Here is a 19,644-nt window from a genome sequence, read left to right on the forward strand (position 1 = left end):
CAACTGTTCTGCAAATCCTACTGGATATAAAGCAATCATACGCAAAACTTTATTGGCAGCAGAACTGGAACCAAACTGTCTTTTAGACACATTCTCAAACTATGAAACTATGAACCCAGCCTTGGCTTTTCATCTTGGATTTCCATTCTGCAAAGGATTTTCTTCTGTGATTCGGGAACAATCATTACAGGGGTTGGGTCGCTCGGGCCACTCATGTTTGAGCCATGCTTTGCCTGAGAATTCCCCCATGGAGAAAGGTTTAGTGAGTTCTAAATATTTGTGTGTGTGTGCATGTGTTTGGTTTATGTGTGGGGGTTTTATCCCATTGTTATTCTGCTTTTATTCTGTTTGTGTGGCAGAGGAAGCTTAGGGAAAAATGAGAGTTTACCTCTGTGTTGCTGTAAAAGTTGGCAGATGCGTGAAAGACATGACGCACAGATGCCATCAGTACACCCTTTCACTAGCTACAAAACATCATCAACAAGGCTTCAATTATTTTATTTAGGACTCAAGGTTGTTAAAATTGAAAAAGATGGAAAGAGATTTCATTATAACTTTGGGAGCATCAACGTAGAATCACCAGTGCGGTCCTCTTGAATTGACAGGACACATGACGACAATTCACTAACAGCGAAAGAGAGTTGCTCAGGAGAGTTTCTGCAAAGCCTGTGTGGGTTTCCAGATATTGTGATTTAATTTTTATTTTTTTTAAATCTCACGGCATGCTCTCTTCCTTCAAACCCCATCATTATAATGAGGTGATTACATCATAGGGAAAAAAATAAATTCATAGAATCATTAAGGCTGGAAAAGACCTCTGGGACCATCAAGTCCAACCCCCCAACCCAACACCCCCAGGCCTCCTGAACCATGGCCCCAAGTGCCACGTCTACACAGTGTTTGAACCCCCCTCAGGGACGGTGACTCCCCCACCTCTCTGGGAAGCCTGTGCCAGGGCCTGACCGCTCTTTCAGTAAAGATATTTTTCCTAATATCCAACCTAAACCTCCCCTGACGCAGCTTGAGGCTGTTTCCTCTCATCCTATTGCAGTTACTTGGGAGAAGAGACCGTCCCACACCTCACCACAACCTCCTTTAATAAAATGATTAAATCAAATGGCCCTTCCATTTGCACTAAAACCCACGAACGCCTTAAAGCCTCAAACCCACAAGAATATAACACCACCAAGCCCCGTGCCGTGCTGCCAGCTTCCGCCTTGACCGCACTTTTCCCCAATTCTGAGATTACACAAGAAAACCAGCGTTGTGGTGATGAAATGGCGCATTCTCTTTCCCCCCACCCCGGGGGCGTGGCCACCAGTAACCCCGCCCCGCCTCGGGCGGGCGCACTCCCGCACCTGCGCGTTAGCGCGCGGCGTTAGTCTCGCGAGATCTGCTTCCTGGCTCGGCTCAGTTCGGCTCGGCTCGGCTCGGCGGCCCGACGGGATCATTCGAGAAGTCCCCCCGCCCCGAGGAGGCCGCGCCCGCCGCCGCCGCGCATTTAAACGGGCCGAGCCGCCGCTGCCTCAGGCGCCTCAGCCTTTCCCCTCCCTCCCACCGCAGCCATGTCGGTGGTGGGCATCGACCTGGGCTTCCAGAGCTGTTACGTGGCCGTGGCCCGCGCCGGCGGCATCGAGACCATCGCGAACGAGTACAGCGACCGCAGCACGCCGTGAGTGGGCTCGGGGCGGGCCGCGGCGGCGGGCTGAGGAGGGGCTGGGGAGCGGCGCCGGGGCGCCGGCCTCCCGCGGAGGGAAGGGGCTCGCTCCTGCCCGGCTGGGGGCGGGGAGGGGGGAGAGCGGGGCTCGGGCTTACTTTAACTAAAACCCTTACGGATCCGCACCGGCGGCGTGCGGGAGGCGTGGAGGGAGGCTCCGGGTAACCCCCCCCCTCGCCCGCGCTCCTTCCCCTTCCGCGCCCTGTGACCAGCTCGTCCTCCCCGAGGCAGGGCTGCGGTGTGAGGAGTAGAAGGCCGGGAGCATGAGGGGAAGCGACCCCACCGCTGGCTGCTGGGAGTAACAAAGCTTAATTTCCTATAGATCCACGCGCCGTGCTCTGACATGCCTGAAGCGTGCCTGCGTGTTCCCCTGCAGCTCCGGGGAGGCGAACGCAGAGCTCCCGGAGAGCTCGCCGGCCCGCCCGTGGGTGCAGGCTGCTCCTTAGCAGCGCTCCCGTCAGCATGGGTGTTCTTCTTTGTTCAGCAAAACACACCAAAAACCACCTTTGCATTTCTTTTGAGTATCGGGGTCTTTTAAACTCTTGCTTGGAACCGGCCACGCGATTGACAAGCTCTGGGGATGGGGAGTTGGGGGGGGGGGGGCAGGCAGAGCGCGTCAGGCGCCTGCCCTCCCGGCGAGGGGACGGACAGACGCCTCGTTACGCTTTACAGTGTGTGTAGGGTATTCCAACTCTACTTACAAGTAGGCTTCCCAACGCGTTCATCAAGACTTTGACGAAAATAACTTCTTATAAATAAGAAACTTTCTAAGAAGGAGAGGGAGAACTGGGATAAAACTCTTCTAAGAATGAATTGCAAAATAAAGGTGGGAAAGGAACTTGAGTGCATCAAACCTGGAAGGGAACTGTTTGGAAAGCTGTCTTAAAAGTGCTTCTACAGCTTACTATCTGTCATAGTCTAGCTTTATTTTAAACAGATACTAAAAGAAATAGAAGTCTTGGTGAGACAGGTGCATTGGGTTTGGGGTATTTTCCCAGATCCCTCACAGATATGTGGGGGATCCCTACCTAATCATAGAAAGTATGAATTTCTCATAATCAATGCGAACATCTTCACATAGATCAATGAAACCTAACCATAGCTGTTTAAAAAGACCAGAGCATAAAATGACCTTGCTTCTCATTAGGCACTACCTCAACTCTGTTTGTCTGTTACTATCTCCAAGCAATTAATAAATGGAGAAGGAAAATTTTAATTTGGTGCTAGAGTAAGGACTAGTCTCTTAAGTATTCTCAATAATATGGAAGTTAAAGGTTAGCTGTACTAGGAAAATACTTAATGTAAAGAATTCGAAAGCAACCTTCTAATAGCTCTAGGCACCTGACCCTCAGGGAGTTGAGGTTCTGCTTATATATATTTGAGATACAAACACAAGACTTCCTCATTGAAGGAGGTGAGCTATATAAAATACCTGATGCAATGCATCTTTCAGGAGATAGTTCAGCTATCAAAGGCTGAAGTGAAACTGGAAATAATTCGCATAATGGAAGTTAGAGTTTTTACCAGGACTTAATCTCCAAATGTGGTTCTGACGGAAGGAAGAAAACCGTTCTGTGAGCAAACACATGTATTAAAAGAAACTTAATGACTTTTAAGTTTCTGTCTTGGAAACAGAAAGGCTGATTCAAAAGGTCAGTGCTTAGCACTTCTTTATAGTGAGCTCTAGGAGAAGTCGTGCGAGGTGTTGTGACAGCTTTCCTTGGAAATCAGCTCATGGTCAGGGTTAAACACTATGTTGTCTATGATGACTTCCAAGTTTTGGGAAGGATTAGCATATATGTGTTGCTGTAGTAGTTTGTATTAGTGAAGTAAACCCTGCTGAGCTCATTGTAGTTAGGTCAGTGGCATGGGTGACATTCTTACTGAATCTGCTTCCAGCTCTATACTTGGATTCTTCTACAATCCTGTGAAATTTGAACTCGTATATCTGAAAGCAGCGAAGAACATGCTTGTTGTTGAACATGGTATTCTGAAAATGGGAAAGTGGTAGAGAAATCTATTAAAAAATGAGAGAAAAAAAATTAAGGCTGTTGTTGTTAAGGATTATCTCCATAAGGGTGAAGGGACTTGGATTAAGTGAAATAGCTATAACTGATCTTGCGAAGCTAGTGCCATTTTTTCAGCATAGAGGAAATGTGCTGACAGGGGATGTCTTCAAAGGAAGTGAAAGCTGGTGGGAGGGTAAAGGTGAAGTAGTGCCTGCAGGTGTGTTAAGGAAGTTAAACCTCTGCTTAAGTTGCTTCATTAGACCTCTGATGGCCTTCAGTGTGATTGTACATTTCTTCTTATTGCTATGGTTAGTTTTTCGGCTTCCACTAAATCATGTAACAGTATAACTTGTATTTAGTGAGTTAATCCTGGTTCCTACAGTGAACTGATCTGGGGAATGAGACTGGCTGAAAATTCTTCCCTCCCTCTTTGCAGCTGAACTTACCTTTGTGCTGGGTCCCTGTATGGCTGACCAAGGCTCAGCTGGGAGCCAGGCTTAACTCTAGGGGAGAAGGGTTGGGTGGGCAGAAAGGGAAGGAGTGGAGTTGTGTAGAACTGTCCTGTCTGTCCAGCTGCAGCTCCTTAGAGGAGCTTTCCTGCTCATACAGCTGAGCAGGAGGCAAGAATGTTGAATAAGAATGGATGCACTTGGGGTTTTATTTGCTGTGTATAATATGAAAGCCCGTATATTTGATTAGTGCTGTATCCTTCTGTTGAGACAGGCTTCTACCCTGAGGTTCTAGTCTGGGAGGTTTAAAAGGCTCCATAAACTAGTGGATTTGTGGTGTTTGGGGACTGATGGCTTGTGAATTGAGCAGTGAAGTAGCTGGGTTTTGTTTGTTTTTTTAGGAGAAAAGCAACAATTCATGTTCATGTCCTAATTCCTTTCTGGAGAACAGAGTAAATTAATAACTGACTTCCTGCTTGGGGCTTGTTGGATTCCTTTGTTTTTAGGTGTATGCTTGCAGCTCCTGTTCCCTTAGTACAAGCCTTAGGGTCTGCAGAGCCCAGACCTTCCTCACTTTTTGTTAACTAATCCCTTGAACCGCTGTTTCAAATAATAGATTCATTCAGAGATGTTAATTCTGCTGGAACATATGCTTTAGGTTGGGCCTTGTTTCATTTGTTAATTAATAAATTGGAGGAAGATATAAAACCAATGCAATTACATCGCTCCAGCTTTCAATGCTGCTTTTGACAGTTTCTGTTCGGAAGAGCAGTTCCAAACCTCAGGCTGAGTTGGAATTTGTTTCTTGTGGCAGCCGTATGGCATAACCCTGCTGTAAAGTGGTTGCTTGCCCTGCTGCGTAGAGAGCAGCTTAATCATGCTGTTACTATGGTGTGCAAATAGTAAAGATCTGCTTGACTAATAGCTTTTTTCCCCCCAGTAAGTTTACCTCAGTGGTGTGAGGATATTGGATTAGGGGGCTGGATTTAATGTTGTTAGGGCCTCTACAGTTTGTTAAATATGTAAATCAAGAGGATTAATAGGTCTAGGCATTTCTCCAAAAAGGAGGATTTTTAAGTCTACCTCTTTCAGAACTGTAAGCTGGCACAAAGTAGTTTGGAGTAAAGTATAATTTTTTTTTCCTTCTGTACTCTACATTATTTCAGTAAGTATAAACTCAAACCCATCAGTCTTTCTCTGCAGGCTTTTTCTTCCTGCTTTTGAAGGATTTGCTTTAAAATGGAAAAGCTTAGTTAGCATTTGGTACAGACATGTAGGAATGAGTTCCTTAATATCTGACTTACCTCATGTGTTTCTTCTGTACAGTTGAATATTTCCTGTATTATTAGTGAACAACTTGGAGTGGCTTAGATATATGGGTAATCATAAAGGGTGTCTACCCAATTATTTCTTAGATGCAAAACTTGAAGCAGCCTGAGTAAGCTTGGGTTTAGTGCTGTTGTGCAGTGAGGTGTGTTACTGTTTCACCTGAACTTAGAGTGCCTGTTTCTTTCCAGAATTCACAGAACATTCCGAGCACATATTGCAGTGAGTGACCAACTTCGTTAACGGACCAAATACTGTTGAAAAGACCTCTAGTCTAAATTATCAACACCTTTTAACAAAAAGATACGCAGTGTAGTTCCACTGATGACTTTACTAACTGGAACCCTTTCTTCTCATTGTAGATCATGTATAGCCTTTGGACCCAAGAATCGCTCGATTGGTGCTGCAGCTAAAAGCCAGGTGAGCGTATAGCTTGGGTAAAGGCAACTTCAGTAGTCAAAAAGTCAGATGAGCAGAATGTATTTTTGATCACTGCAGATTACAGATGTTTCTGAGCCGGTGTCCTAGTGTCTCCATAACTGTAACGAACAGCTGAGCTTAATTTAGCTGTTCAGCATGAAACGCAGCTTTGTCATCTTGGATAGAAATCAAAAGGTTGATAGTTGCACTTAAATGTTAAAATCTTTGCCTCTTAAGAAATCCTGATAAATACTACCTTTTTTTAGGTCGCAGATGTAAATTCTAAAGCAAAGAAATAGCGCTTCATCCTCCCTTAGCTTGTTCAGTTCGTGTGCATTATGATAGCTTTTAATTATGTGGCTACGTTCTAGAGAATTCCATTAAGTGCATCATTTTGGCAGAAAGGGGACATACTTGAGTGTAAATATATATTGCTTTTATGACTCTGCTTCAATTGCAATCTAAATACCTATCTTGGGTGTTCTTGCTCATACTTTTGAGTTTCTGTTGGTGTAGGTAGGTAAATATGATTTAAGGCCTGAGAAGAAGTTAAACTGACTTGTCCTGGCCGTGACATTTGAGTCCTGCTGTATGGTATCTTGTATTGCTGTGAAACCCCTATAAAACATGCCTTCTTTGTTTTGAAGTCCTCTACAGGAAGTGACTATTCAAACACTTGGTTTTTCTTAGCCTAAAATACCTAGAGATGTGTGAAGATTCATTATCTAGAATACAAAAATGACTGGACACAACCATATTATTCAAGAAGAGAAGAACTGTACTAGAACTAAATACAGATGTTTTTTCTCGAATTGAGTGTCTGCTTAGCTTAAAGAAATTCACTGATACAGAGATCCAGTAGAGATGAGGTATGTCCTGCAGAAACTAAACTTGCAGAAAAACAAACCCAGGTTACTTAGGAAGTAGACACTTGACTGGAACTGAATCCCAGGTAAATGTTACATGGTACAGTGCTTGTCTGCTTTGTCAGTTACTGTGCTTTTCTCGGTATGTGTCTTGCTCTAATAGAAACGAAAGAATTAAGTGTACTGGCACTTGATGAAAACAAGCTATAATGATTTTTCACTTCTCCATTTGCACTGATCTCTGCTATTAATAAAAGACAATCTACCTTTTGTTGGTTAAGTCAAGTTGACAGTATCATCTCGGGGCCCTCCCGAGGCCTTTTTAAAGCTTCATCTTTGAAGGTCCTTGAGCTGTTTTGTGAGAATATCTGTGTTGACTGTCACATGCATGTGATGAACCTGAACCGGAGCTTACATCAATATGCTCGCTATGTTTGCTAAATTACTGGCTGCAACGCAGTAGAAAGGTAGGGTGGTAGGAAGCAGGTAAATGGGGAAGACACTTCGCTAACACTTAAATTGTCCTACACGTACACATGGAAAATTGAGTGCTATTTTAATCAACTTTTGATAGAATCTCGGCTCAGCTTTCTTGCGTACCTTTTTTTAAATCTCAGATTCCTGTAGGCTACCTGTGCAATCAGAGGGAAGTTGCCTTCTAGCAACTGCCCTGATACTCTTAAGGTACAGATGACAAAAATGTTGTGGCGAGGGAAGCATGAGAACAAAACTGTCTTCTGTTTGAAAGTCAGATGTTCCCCTGACATGTTGTATTAAAGATTTCTTTTCCTCTAGGTTATTTCAAATGCAAAGAATACAGTACAAAGTTTTAAAAGATTTCATGGTCGTGCATTCTCAGATCCCTTTGTTCAAGCTGAAAAAGCAAGCCTTGCGTATGAACTTGTCCAGCTGCCAACAGGCTCAACTGGCATCAAGGTAAGTCTGGCATAGTTGATAAAAAGAGCCAGAGGAGGAAACTGATAAAGTTTCCTTTTATCTTTCTTTGGAATCGGCTTGCTCTAGTTTCTGTCGTCTTGTGGATGGAAAGTCTTAAATAGGGAATAAAAGACTAATAATGCAGGTGGTCTCTCCAGGTGTTAGGCGAGACTGCTTTTAAAGTTACACAGTTTCTCTGCCTTGCAAAGCCAGTCCCACGTGACCTGTTAGCTGTGCTTTTTTCCTTCACTCCATGCTGGATTTGGAAGATGAGCTGCTTGACCAGTGTCCTTATTTAGCTGCTGTCCAGATGAAAGGCTGTGAGATGTTAGCTTAGTACCGCAGGTGAAATGGTAGGAAAACGTGTCCAGAGCAGCTCTGCATATGCGAATTCTTAAATGCATATTCCAGTGCTTATGTGCAGCAAGTGCAAGATGGTCTAACACATGTGCTAGGCTGTCGGAGAAGAGGTTGCGCAGAGCTGCATTACTTTTTAAGCTTGCTTTTAGTAAAGACTTTCTTGCATTTGTTCCTTATGTTTGCTGTGCAGTTTTTACTGTAGTGTAATATGTGTGTACACGATTTTTATTTGAAGGCCATGTATATGGAAGAAGAAAGAAACTTTACTATTGAACAGGTGACAGGAATGCTTCTTACCAAATTAAAAGAGACTGCTGAGAATGCGCTTAAGAAGCCTGTAGTTGACTGTGTTGTTTCCGTAAGTATGTGATAGTAAATATTTGGTTTCTATCATAAACTGAAGAGATTGGTGGTGATCACATTAAATTGTCTATTAAACCTGAATATTCAGGTCTTTGCCCTTTCTATTTAAAACTGAATCTTACTCATGCCTCTTCTCCAAAGCTAGACTGGCTTCATTAGCAGTGGAATGTCTTAAATTGCTGCTAAGTAGCAGCATAAATAATATTTGATACCTGTTTCTGGTTCTTTGCTCCTAAAATGAGTGGCTTGTGAGAGGGGATGGAAAAACATTCACAAAAAGTAACTTTATCTTCACGTAATGATTTTTTTGCTTTGCCTCTGTTGCAACTGAAATGAGCATTAAACTTAAAGGATACCTTAGCCGCTCTCTGCACCAAATCCCTGCACACGCTTGTAACTGTTAGCTGAGGATGGCTCTTCTCAATGTTAATATTAGCTGTCTGATCTTGCAGGTTCCTTCTTTCTACACAGATGCAGAAAGGAGGTCTGTGATGGATGCGACACAGATTGCTGGTCTCAACTGTCTGAGGCTAATAAATGAAACAACTGCAGGTAATACTTCCTTTCTCTCCCTTACGTAATATTGTAGTTTTATTAGACAAAAACACTTCTAATCTGCTGCTGATCCATGCCCTCTGGGATTACTGCTGGTTTCATAAACTTAAAATAGATTAGTTGATCATACAGTTTCTTAAGCTCTGGTCTTTTTTTTTATTGCTTTACAGAGGCATAAAGATATTGAATATGTGTTTTAATGCAGCTACTAGGAGGGGCTAATGGTGTTTAATGTTCTTCCAAGCTACTCTAGTATTAGGAACTTTAATGAGAGATCAGTTTCTGTAGCTTAAAAAGTAAGATAAAATGCTAATGCTGTTTACTGATGTACCATTTATCTCCTAAGGAATTACAAAGCCGAATGTCCTAACTATACCCCTTGGCTCTTCTTTCTGTGTAGTTGCCCTTGCATACGGAATCTATAAGCAAGACCTGCCTGCCTTGGAAGAGAAGCCACGGAATGTTGTTTTTGTGGATATGGGGCATTCTGCATATCAAGTTTCTGTTTGTGCATTCAACAAAGGAAAACTGAAAGTAAACAATCTGTTACACATCCATTTTAATCACCAGTAGAAATACTTACCAGTATACACACGGCCTGTGACAGGCAAGCTTGCCTGCCTTTACATAAGCACGTCCAGACAGCTCAATTCATGTTCTTAAAATTGCACTTTGGAGTTCAAAGTAGGGCAGGGAACTAGAGACCTTTTGAGCGATACGTGGAGGAGGCAAACATGCTTAATCAGCAGACTTTGGCAAAGAATAAAAAACTGGATTAAATTATTTATTCAGAAATTATATCTGACTGGATGTTGCTTTCAAACAGTTCAGTCGTGAGAGCTAGGATTAAAGCAGGAACACCTAGAATGGTGTGAGAAACATTTTTTTTTATGCTCAGTGTGGTGCTCATGTAAAAATAAAAACATTCTTAATTACTTTAAGCTGAAAATGGAAGCTAAGCAAGTTACAATGTACATCTAAGTGTAAGTTGCCAAAGAATTACTGTTTTCCAGCAAATACTAACATTTCATAGTCAGCTCTTATACAACTGCAATCTGGGTTTTTGCAGTTCAAATAACTCTCTTAATTGGCTAGAGAAACAAACACGAATTTTAAAGCATGGGGTAGTGAAATGAAGAGAAAGCAAGAGTTCTGAAACCATCAGTTTTGCTGTAGTTTTGTTTCTTCACAAGAGGAAACATAACCTACTTTGTGGTTGTGTCTCAGATTTGTCTTTTAAACTTTGAAACTGTAGAAGTATTGAGGGGATGCTTTTGAGTATAGAATGGAGAGCTGGACAGCAAGGCAGTTAAAACAGTGTACAGACCAAACCTAGTCTGAAAGAGTATTGAGAATAATGCCATACTTTTCTGATTTCTATTCCTAAAAAAAAAAATATTAAGGACACAATATGTTCAAAGAGTAGAATCAGCTGAGGTGGATGGGCTACAGATGTTCTTTGCAGATAATTCCCTCATCAAAAATGAGCACCTATTTGCAAGAGTTAATAGCACTTATTCTCTTCATGTTTTATTTTTAGCTTGGTATAAGCATGTTCTAGCCTTAGGAGGAATCAAATATTAAACTGGGATATGAGTCAAACTGACAGTGGCTTACAGTACAAGTTACTAAACAAATTGCGTTGCTAAGCCTTGCCCTATCTTCCTAAATTTCTTTTAAAAGCTGTCACCTCATCCAGGAAGGCTGAGTGCCCAAGGCTGCTTTTTAGCATTTAAGACAGCAGATGTTTGGTTTTTTTTCTCCTGGAGCTTGTCACTGCTGTATGTAAGCACGGCAATTCTGGTGAGAGTTACCATTCACAAGGCGGTCTGATAGTTGTGTAGCTGCCAGAATATGTCCGTGGTAATGATGGTTCTTACTCCAACAGCATTTTGAACATAGCATATCTAATATCAGCTACAAAAAGCCTAAGATAAATAATGGTTTAGACTTGGTAGGCTTTAAAAAAAACAAACCTCTTAGTATGTGTATGACTATTACTGCAGTTGCAATCCACAAAAACTATCAGATGTTAGTGATGCAACTGCTACTTAGGCTGCCCTGACATGCAAGAGAACAGCTTAATTGCTGCCAGCAGTGTCCATGGAATCTGCGAGATGAGTCTGGGACGTAGCTTTATTGTTTGGGGTGGGTTAGACTTCTAGGTAAGGGCTTGTCAGAAGAAACTCATCACTGGTGATGGCAAGGGCAGAATAAAAATGAACTGTACTTGATATTTTTCTGTTGTGGCTGCACCAGTATCATTCTTCCTCGGTAGTAATGTTGTGATGCTTGCTTTGATTTAAAGCTGGACTACATTTGAAACAAAGAAATGCTTTGATATTAACTGCTAATTACTTCAGCGTAAACCAATAACAAACTGCACTGTTACTGAAGAGTTCAATTTTTTTAAGGTTCTTGCTACAGCATTTGATACAACACTTGGAGGCAGGAAATTTGATGAGATGTTAGTTGAATACTTTTGTGAAGAATTCGGAAAGAAATATAAACTAGACATAAAGTCAAAGATTCGTGCGTTGTTGAGGCTATACCAAGAATGTGAAAAACTGAAAAAATTGATGAGCGCTAATGCCTCTGATCTCCCGATGAACATAGAATGCTTCATGAATGACATAGATGTCTCTGGAACAATGAACAGGTAATGTTGATGCTTTTACAAAGGTGAGCTTTAGAGCGCCCTTCGTTCAAGCTGCTTCAGTCAAGAAAACTTAATATGAAGTACCAGCTCTTAGGACTAGAGGGAAGTGGGAAATGTAAGAACAACATGTGCAGGGGTGCTGTGCAAAACAGTGATGTTTAGAGACTGGTTGGGAAGGGCTGTGGGCGTTGCAAGTGTGCCTAGATTATTAGAACCAAGTTTGTCTGGGAGAATATACCAAATAAGCTTAAAACTGGGACTGGGGAGGGAGAGAAAACTGCGCAGTACATCGTTAAAGTGGCATTCTTTTAGTTTTGGCATTCTGTTGTGTTTGCGTTGTGAACTTGCTTATGGAATCCTATAGCTTTATTTATGGCTTCTTCCAACAGAAGCAAATTTTTAGAGATGTGTGATGGACTCCTTGCACGAGTGGAACCACCCCTTCGCAGTGTGCTCGAACAAGCCAGTAAGTGCGTGCCTGTTCTGTATCCTGCGTACAGAAAAGAGATGAGCAACGCAAGCTTCCTCTAGTTGTTGGTAGAACTTGGACAGGTGGATTTAGCACAGATAACGATTTCTTGCTTAGCAGTTACAAGCTCTAAAACTTATCACACAAGCTGTGATCTGAGATTCTTATTGCTTAGAAACTTAAAGAAAAAGCCTAAAATAATGGTTGGCCTAGTAAAACTTTTAGTTTATAATGTCAGCATATCCACTTAAGCCAGAAATACTTAATCTATGAAAACTAATGTCTGACTCCTTTCTAGAGTTAAAGAAGGAGGACATCTATGCAGTGGAGATAGTTGGTGGTACCACAAGAATCCCTGCTGTAAAAGAAAAGATCAGTAAATTTTTTGGCAAAGAAGTCAGTACAACTTTGAACGCAGATGAGGCTGTTGCACGAGGTTGTGCGCTGCAGGTAAAGTGCTGTGTGTGGTAGCTGTGAATTTTCCTTATTGAAATCCATAAATATTTGAGCCAGAGTCTGCCAGTAACATGAAGGCTGTTTCATACTTATCACAGAATGGATTCAAATAGGCTTCAGGGAAGTGGTTGGAAGAACAAGAATAGTGGCTTTAACTGATGGCTTTGCGCTGGTTGTCTAAGCCAAATCAGGGAATCTGCGTAACTTGAAGTGAAACATACTCTGCTTCTGCTGGAAATGGGTGGTCTGACAGAACTCAAGTCATGCTGTTTTCCCCTCTGGGCTCCTCTCGGGGCCTGGGTTAAAGAGGGGAAAGAAGGTTTTTACAGGATTACTGAAACTTGTCATGTGGCAGTTGCTTAATAACATGGATGGAAATAAAAGCTAGAATCCTGAGCTAGAATCGGTCACTGTTGAATGGTTTAAGCAGTAGTGAATAATCTGTAGTTACTAGGGCTACTGTTTCTTTGTTCTGATCACCTCATTTCTCCCTTCAAATGTTTAATATGCGCTCAGAGCTCTGTTCCGTCAGGGGTACAAGCCAGCTATTGGAATGTGCTTAAAAAGAGAATTTTGTGTTACGGCACGCAAAAAAAAGTCTCAATTCTGTGTCACTTGAACTTAATAGAGGTTTTCTGATTTCTTATGTTGCCACTCAAAACAATTCAGTAGCCTAACCATCGTGAACCAAACGTGATGGCTCTAAATGACAGCTATGTATTTCATTTTCAGGCTGAATAGGCTGTGACAGCTCCCTGAAAAGGAAGGGTTCATACGACCTTCCAGTGCTTATTATGCAGGTCCCCAGTCCATCAGTGTTAGTCTCCCTAAACCTAGAGTAAAGCTACATATTAAGCAGTGTAAATAGCTATTTGCTGAATTGAATTACTATTCACCTGAAGTTTGACTGTTTGTAATATGACACTTGTGCTCTTTCAGTGTGCTATTTTATCCCCGGCTTTCAAAGTGAGAGAATTTTCTATCACAGATTTGATACCGTATCCTATTTCTTTACGATGGAATTCACCAGCAGAGGAAGGGTTAAGGTAAAAAACCTGAGATGTTCAATCTTCTTGCCTGATTACATGCAATGTAAAACTAACTGATAACAACTAGAGTAAATAACACTTCTAGAACAATGCCTACCTAAAAATTCAAGCTTTGATTCTTTTTCTGGAGTTAGTGATAGAGAAAACAAAACCAAGGATGGATGGCAATTGAATGCCTCTTACATGGCTAATTGACCTTATGTTAACCTAAAAGATTAGGAGACTCTCTTGTCACCTCTTAAAGAAGCTTTTCCTTAAGGTGTAAGAGTACATAGAAAAGCCTTTTTAACTTTATCAGATGCGTTACACCACATACTGAACAAATGCTCTGGATTTCTCTTACAGTGACTGTGAGGTCTTTCCCAAGAACCACGCTGCTCCGTTTTCTAAGGTCCTCACGTTCTACAGAAAGGAACCTTTTACTCTTGAGGCGTACTACAGTTCTCCCAAGGAGCTGCCTTACCCGGATCCTGCTATAGGTTAAGACTCTTCTGTAGCTTTAAGCTTTGCTAAGAGTCTCATACATGTTTCAGGACTTCTTTCTGTCTAATTGTATAGTCTGGAAAGTGCAACCTACTATAAATGCTTCCAAAGTCATGGATCCACAGTAAAATGAGTGGAGTAACATGAAGTTTATGGACAAATAGGCTAAATAAAGAGCATCCTAACGTTGGAGCAAACCTGAAAGGGGCATAATTAGAATTGTGCTGTCTTTTATTATGATACCAGTAACACCAGTTTTTACAGTATACCATAGAGAATTTCCAATAGCTGTGTATCGTAGTGTTGCTGAGTAAAAAAATGAATTGTTTGGCTTGAGTAGGATTTGATATCCGCCGAGCGCATCAGTGACCTGTTGTCAGCAGGAGTCACGTTTTACTTTAGATTCCGTGATTAAGTTAATCAAATGGTATGGTTTTTTTTTTTTCCTCTCTGGGATTGTTTAGCTCACTTCTTGGTTCAGAAGGTCACTCCTCAAACAGATGGATCCAGTTCAAAAGTGAAAGTCAAAGTTAGAGTAAATATCCATGGTATCTTCAGTGTTTCAAGTGCGTCTTTAGTGGAGGTTCATAAATCTGATGAGAACGAGGAGCCTATGGAAACGGATCAGCACGCGAAAGAGGAGGAGGTAACAGACATCATTGCTCTTAGCTACTTGAAAAACTGATGTAGCGCAACTGGCTAAGTTCTGGGAAGGCTCTAAGACTTGTGTAAGGATTTAGTAGATGTGTCTAGCAACTACAACATGAAGATGTGGTTAAGTACCGACTGAAGTATGTCATGCCGGTGACAGATCTCTTGAAACCAGGACTGTGAGGTAGAGATGAAATTCTTAGTCATGCTAGGAGTGAGCTATTACTTGCTGAAGGACTAGAAGCTTATAACTTATGCCTTGAGACTCCAGTTTTCATTCTGCTTTTATCTAAAGAGCATTAGATTTCAGTGATCAGCCTAAGAACAGAAGCAATGATCTACATATGTGTCGTTTAACGTATGTCAAATTGGATCTCTTTATGACTTTCAGAAGATGCAAGTAGACCAGGAGGAGCAACAGAAGACTGAAGAGCAACAGCAGGCTCAACCTGAAAATAAGGCAGAGTCTGAAGAAATGGAGGTAACACGAACACCTGAGAGACTTCTGGTTTCTTAGAGGATACTTGTGGGAGATTCATAAGAATATGTAGTGTGTGAGCCTATCCGCTGCCTTTGTCACAGCTCTGGAAGCTAAACTGTTATTGTAATATATTGGTAGTCTGTGTTGCGATTAGAGCTTTAGAAGTACGCGAATGGCATGGGTAATTGCAGGCCTGTCAAGAGACCTAGTACTGACAAAATGGGTGAACTCTCCTGTCCATGGAAGAAAAAATCATTGAGTTTTCAGTAACTCAAGTGCTAGAAAAGCGTTCTTCTACAAGCACCATCGCCCCTGTGAATATAGTCAGTGTGCCCAGAAAAAGTCAGTAGTTGCATCAATTATCTCTGACTTAGTCAGCAGCTGAAGTGTCAGAGAGCAGCATGGGGCTCCGATGTCGAGGGGTACAAATTCAGTAATACTTGTTCTACAGTAAGTCTTGAGTACTCAGCCTGAGCTGACTGGTGATGCAGTCTTTACTTTGAATACATATTTCTTTACTGCAGACTTCTCAGGCTGACTCAAAAGACAAGAAAGTGGATCAACCGCCTCAAGCCAAGAAGGCTAAAGTAAAGACTACTACAGTGGACCTGCCCATTGAGAACCAGTTGGTGTGGCAGATAGGGAAAGATATGCTGAACTTATTCATTGAGAATGAGGTAAACTCTTACTTGCCCAAGCTAAAAACCTCACTAGTTGATCTCTAGTAATTTTGCTGTTTGTTAAAATGGTTAATGTTCAAGGGTGATCCAGGAAAGAAGTGGGGCGGGGGGGCATCTTTTGAGGTGAACAACAGTGCCTCATGGAGCCAAAATATATTCTTGTTAATGGAATGCTGTAACTCTTACTGAAAAGAGGTTCTGCAGGAAAACTGGCTCACAAGGAGATGTAGTTCAAAATTAGCTGCGGTTACAAGGTACTCAGTGCCTGCTACCATCAGGGTGAAGCTTCCTCAGCTGGAGCAAGATTGTTCTGTGCTGTTTTGGCCATCCTACCAAAACTGAAGCTAGTTTTTATTCATGTCCTGTGTTCAGAACAGTTCTGTAAAAAAAAAAAAACAAAAAAAAACAAAAAACAACCCAAAATCTTTAGTCAAACCTTTGCTAACCAGGGATCCTGGCTTTTTAGTCAACTAATCTGACACCTTGTTCACAGGGTAAAATGATAATGCAGGACAAGCTAGAGAAAGAGAGGAATGATGCCAAGAATGCAGTGGAAGAATATGTGTATGATATGAGAGACAAACTCTGCAGTATTTATGAGAAATTCGTTAGTGAAGATGTAAGTATGGCTCGCTGGAGTGCCTTCTAACCTATTTTGTTGCAGTGATCAGTTGTATTTTGCTAACTTTTGACCTGTATCACATACTATGTTTACTTAGAGTACACTTCAGTCTTCAAGTTTGGAGAAATAACTTTTAACCTTTCAGGCTATGAAGACAACCTAAATGTGGCCCAAGTACAAGCAGATGGTACCCAGGATGTCTTGTGTGTCCTTTTCCAAAACAGTTGCAGCGATTAAGATATTATCAGAGCATGTGTTTTCAGACTGAAACAGAGTAGGAGCACTTGCACAATCATCTTAGGGCAACCTATCTATTTTGGCTCTTTGTCAATATTTAGGAATAGTTTAAGTTAAAAACAAAAAAAATAAATCAAGCCACCACCCTACCTAGGAACATAACAGGTGTGATTAGTCTGACTGAATATGGGCACCTGTACCTGAACAGGTTGCCTAAAAATCTCTTGGTATTGTTAATCAGCTTTCCCTGGTGTTCAAAAGGAGCTTGGTGTGTAATTAGTGTTAGATGACCACACTAGCCAGGGGAATCACGCCGAACTCCTGACTAGATCTCCCCTGACTGTAACGGGAGCCTTGCCAGCTCCACAGAGCCTGGGTGCCTGCATCAGAGCTAAAACTGGGACAAGTCCAGTGAGATTCGTGGCACCTTTGCTAAAGAGAAGTTTCACTCTGCTCTCAGACTTCTTCATGTAATGAAGATAATGTGAGGGGGAGGGAGGGGGAAAAATGAAAAAATAGGTTTTTATGTGACAGTATTGATCTAAACTATTGATTTAAACCATGGGTGTCATAGATGGTTCTTCCTTAGGCCTGGTCTCCACCATAAGGCCATCCTGAAGGATATTTTATTTCCTATTTTTTGATAAAATAGGATAAAGAGTTTCACAGTTCTTTCTGTTCTGAAAATATAACCCTTCCAGAAAGGTTCCAAGTATCACTTAATACCACCTGCCACCTAACAGAATTATCTCACCTCTTCTGTATGGATTGCTTCAGGATCGAAATAGTTTCACGCTGAAGCTGGAAGATACAGAAAACTGGCTATATGAAGATGGTGAAGACCAGCCCAAACAAATTTACATTGATAAACTGACGGAATTGAAGGTAAGTGGTTCTTGCATTCCCATCGGAATTTACTGCACCTAGAGAGCGTTGCTCAAGCAGGGAGCTGTGCTGGTCTCCCGACTCAGATCGGCACTGGTACCACACTACCTGCTTTGCTTGTTAAGTGTCTGAGGAGCAGATCTCCAACAGACCTGCAACAGCGCAGGGCCGAGGGACTCTCTGTCCCTCCCGGAAGCGGAGGGAAGCATAAAAGTTCCCCAGGAGTTCAGAAACGTTGATGTACCCTGTCAAGTCTTGCAGGATCTCACTGTGATGCTGTGTGGTTCTTGATATCTGATGTACTTTGTTTTAGGCTCTGGGTCAACCCATTCAGGCAAGATTTCAAGAATCAGAGGAAAGACCAAAAGCGTTTGAGGAGTTAGGGAAGCAAATTCAACAGTACATGAAAACTGTTCATGCATTCAAAGCAAAGGTATTTCCATACTTAATTTCTGGCAGATGCAAGGAAGCCGTATGAACCTTCCTGAATCTGAAGTAAGCTTCTTTAAAGAAAAAGCTGGTCCAACCTCCTGGCTGGCTTCTGAGTTCTTGGTATTTACCATATTTTCAGCAGCGGCTGTTGGCTTGAGAATCTGACAGTCTGGGTTTTTTTTAACTGGGTGTTGATTTCCTCAGGGAGTGAAAATGGCAGCAGCGGTAGAACTTCAGTTCTCCCTAAACAGAGCTGCGGGTGATCAGCTCAGTTGCGCTGCTGACTGGAACAGCCTTCTGGCTAACGGGTCTCTAGTAACTTGAAGCTAGAAGTTTGAAGAAGTAAGCATGCAGTTTAGATGTTCAAAACACTTGCACAGCTACTACACATTTGGCTGTTTCAGGATGAGCAGTATGACCATCTAGACGAAGCCGATGTAGCGAAAGTGGAGAAGAGTGCGAATGAAGCCATGGAGTGGATGAACAATAAACTTAATCTGCAAAACAAGAGGAGTCTTACTTTGGACCCAGTTATAAAAGCTAAAGACATACAAGCTAAAACTAAAGTAAGTTTTTCTATGTAATTCACTGAATTTCTGTGAATATCTCTTTCTTGGTCTAGTTGTTTGTCTTCAGAGGAAAACTGAGGTGAGAAATGTGTAATGGAAGGACCGTGGTTGGGTATCAGTCTGCTAAATGTGTGGGGCACATCAGCTGTTGGCTTGACCATCCAGCTGCTCTCATCAAAACTTCAACCTGTTGCTCAGATTAAGTACATCTGTTGGTAGGTGTAAAGCATTTCCTAAGTGTTTTATTTCTGTGTTTTCTAGGAATTGACGAGCATTTGTAATCCCATAGTCACAAAACCAAAACCCAAAGTCGAGCTCCCCAAGGAGGAGGAGCAGAAGCCAGCTGAACCCAACGGACCAGTGGAAGGCCAGGGAGAAGCCAACGGTGGGCCCCCACCCCCTGAGCAGAGCGCGGCTGCTGCCCCCACAGCCACTGAGAAGAAGCTTCCTGAAATGGACATTGACTGAATTTCAGCACTTGTTTATATTATGGCAAACTCCAATAAAGCTTTAAGTTGTTGACTTTGTATGTTCTGAATACAGATTGAAGCAAGTCAATACCACAGCGCTCTTAGGCATTTTTTGAGAGGTTTTGGTCGAGGCATCCAGTCAGAACACCTAGGTAGCGAGCTACTCAAATAAGCAGTATTCCTTGCTGTTACGATTGTATTTAGAAGTTTTGGTAGTCTTACTAGACCTTCAGGAACAGCCATAAGCTGATTCTCTATTTTTTTAAGGGCCAGGGTCAGTCAATCTTATTTTATAGTAGTGGGACAGCAACCTCTGCAGTCTGGTACGCTGCTGCTTGTTCCCTTTCCCTCGTAAGCTACAGCAACAGCCTTTGTACAGGTGCCAGTTAGTGCTGGGGCTGCAGGAAGGCAATGCTCCTGCTGGAGCCTAATCTTTGGCCTTTCCCTTGCTCTTCTTGATCTAGTCCTTGTTCAAGACACCCAGCACAGGTTAGCGCTGA

The 19,644-nt window shown here is 42.2% G+C and overlaps 1 protein-coding gene across 1 annotated transcript; it reads left to right on the forward strand.

The window, feature by feature from the left end:
- The first annotated feature begins 1,379 nt into the window (after positions 1-1,379).
- HSPA4 (heat shock protein family A (Hsp70) member 4) lies at positions 1,380-19,196 on the forward strand. The gene is made up of 19 exons (XM_075102994.1): positions 1,380-1,672; positions 5,864-5,921; positions 7,583-7,723; positions 8,319-8,441; positions 8,899-8,998; positions 9,402-9,535; positions 11,416-11,660; positions 12,050-12,126; positions 12,428-12,579; positions 13,525-13,631; positions 13,980-14,113; positions 14,582-14,763; positions 15,160-15,249; positions 15,774-15,926; positions 16,423-16,548; positions 17,566-17,673; positions 17,987-18,106; positions 18,510-18,671; positions 18,936-19,196. Exons 1-19 carry the CDS (start codon positions 1,566-1,568, stop codon positions 19,140-19,142), a joined length of 2,526 nt encoding a protein of 841 aa, XP_074959095.1. The 5' UTR covers positions 1,380-1,565; the 3' UTR covers positions 19,143-19,196.
- The last annotated feature ends 448 nt before the right edge of the window (positions 19,197-19,644 follow it).

The sequence above is a fragment of the Phalacrocorax aristotelis genome, chromosome 8, assembly GCF_949628215.1.
Source record: "Phalacrocorax aristotelis chromosome 8, bGulAri2.1, whole genome shotgun sequence".
NCBI classification, from domain to species: Eukaryota; Metazoa; Chordata; class Aves; order Suliformes; family Phalacrocoracidae; genus Phalacrocorax; species Phalacrocorax aristotelis.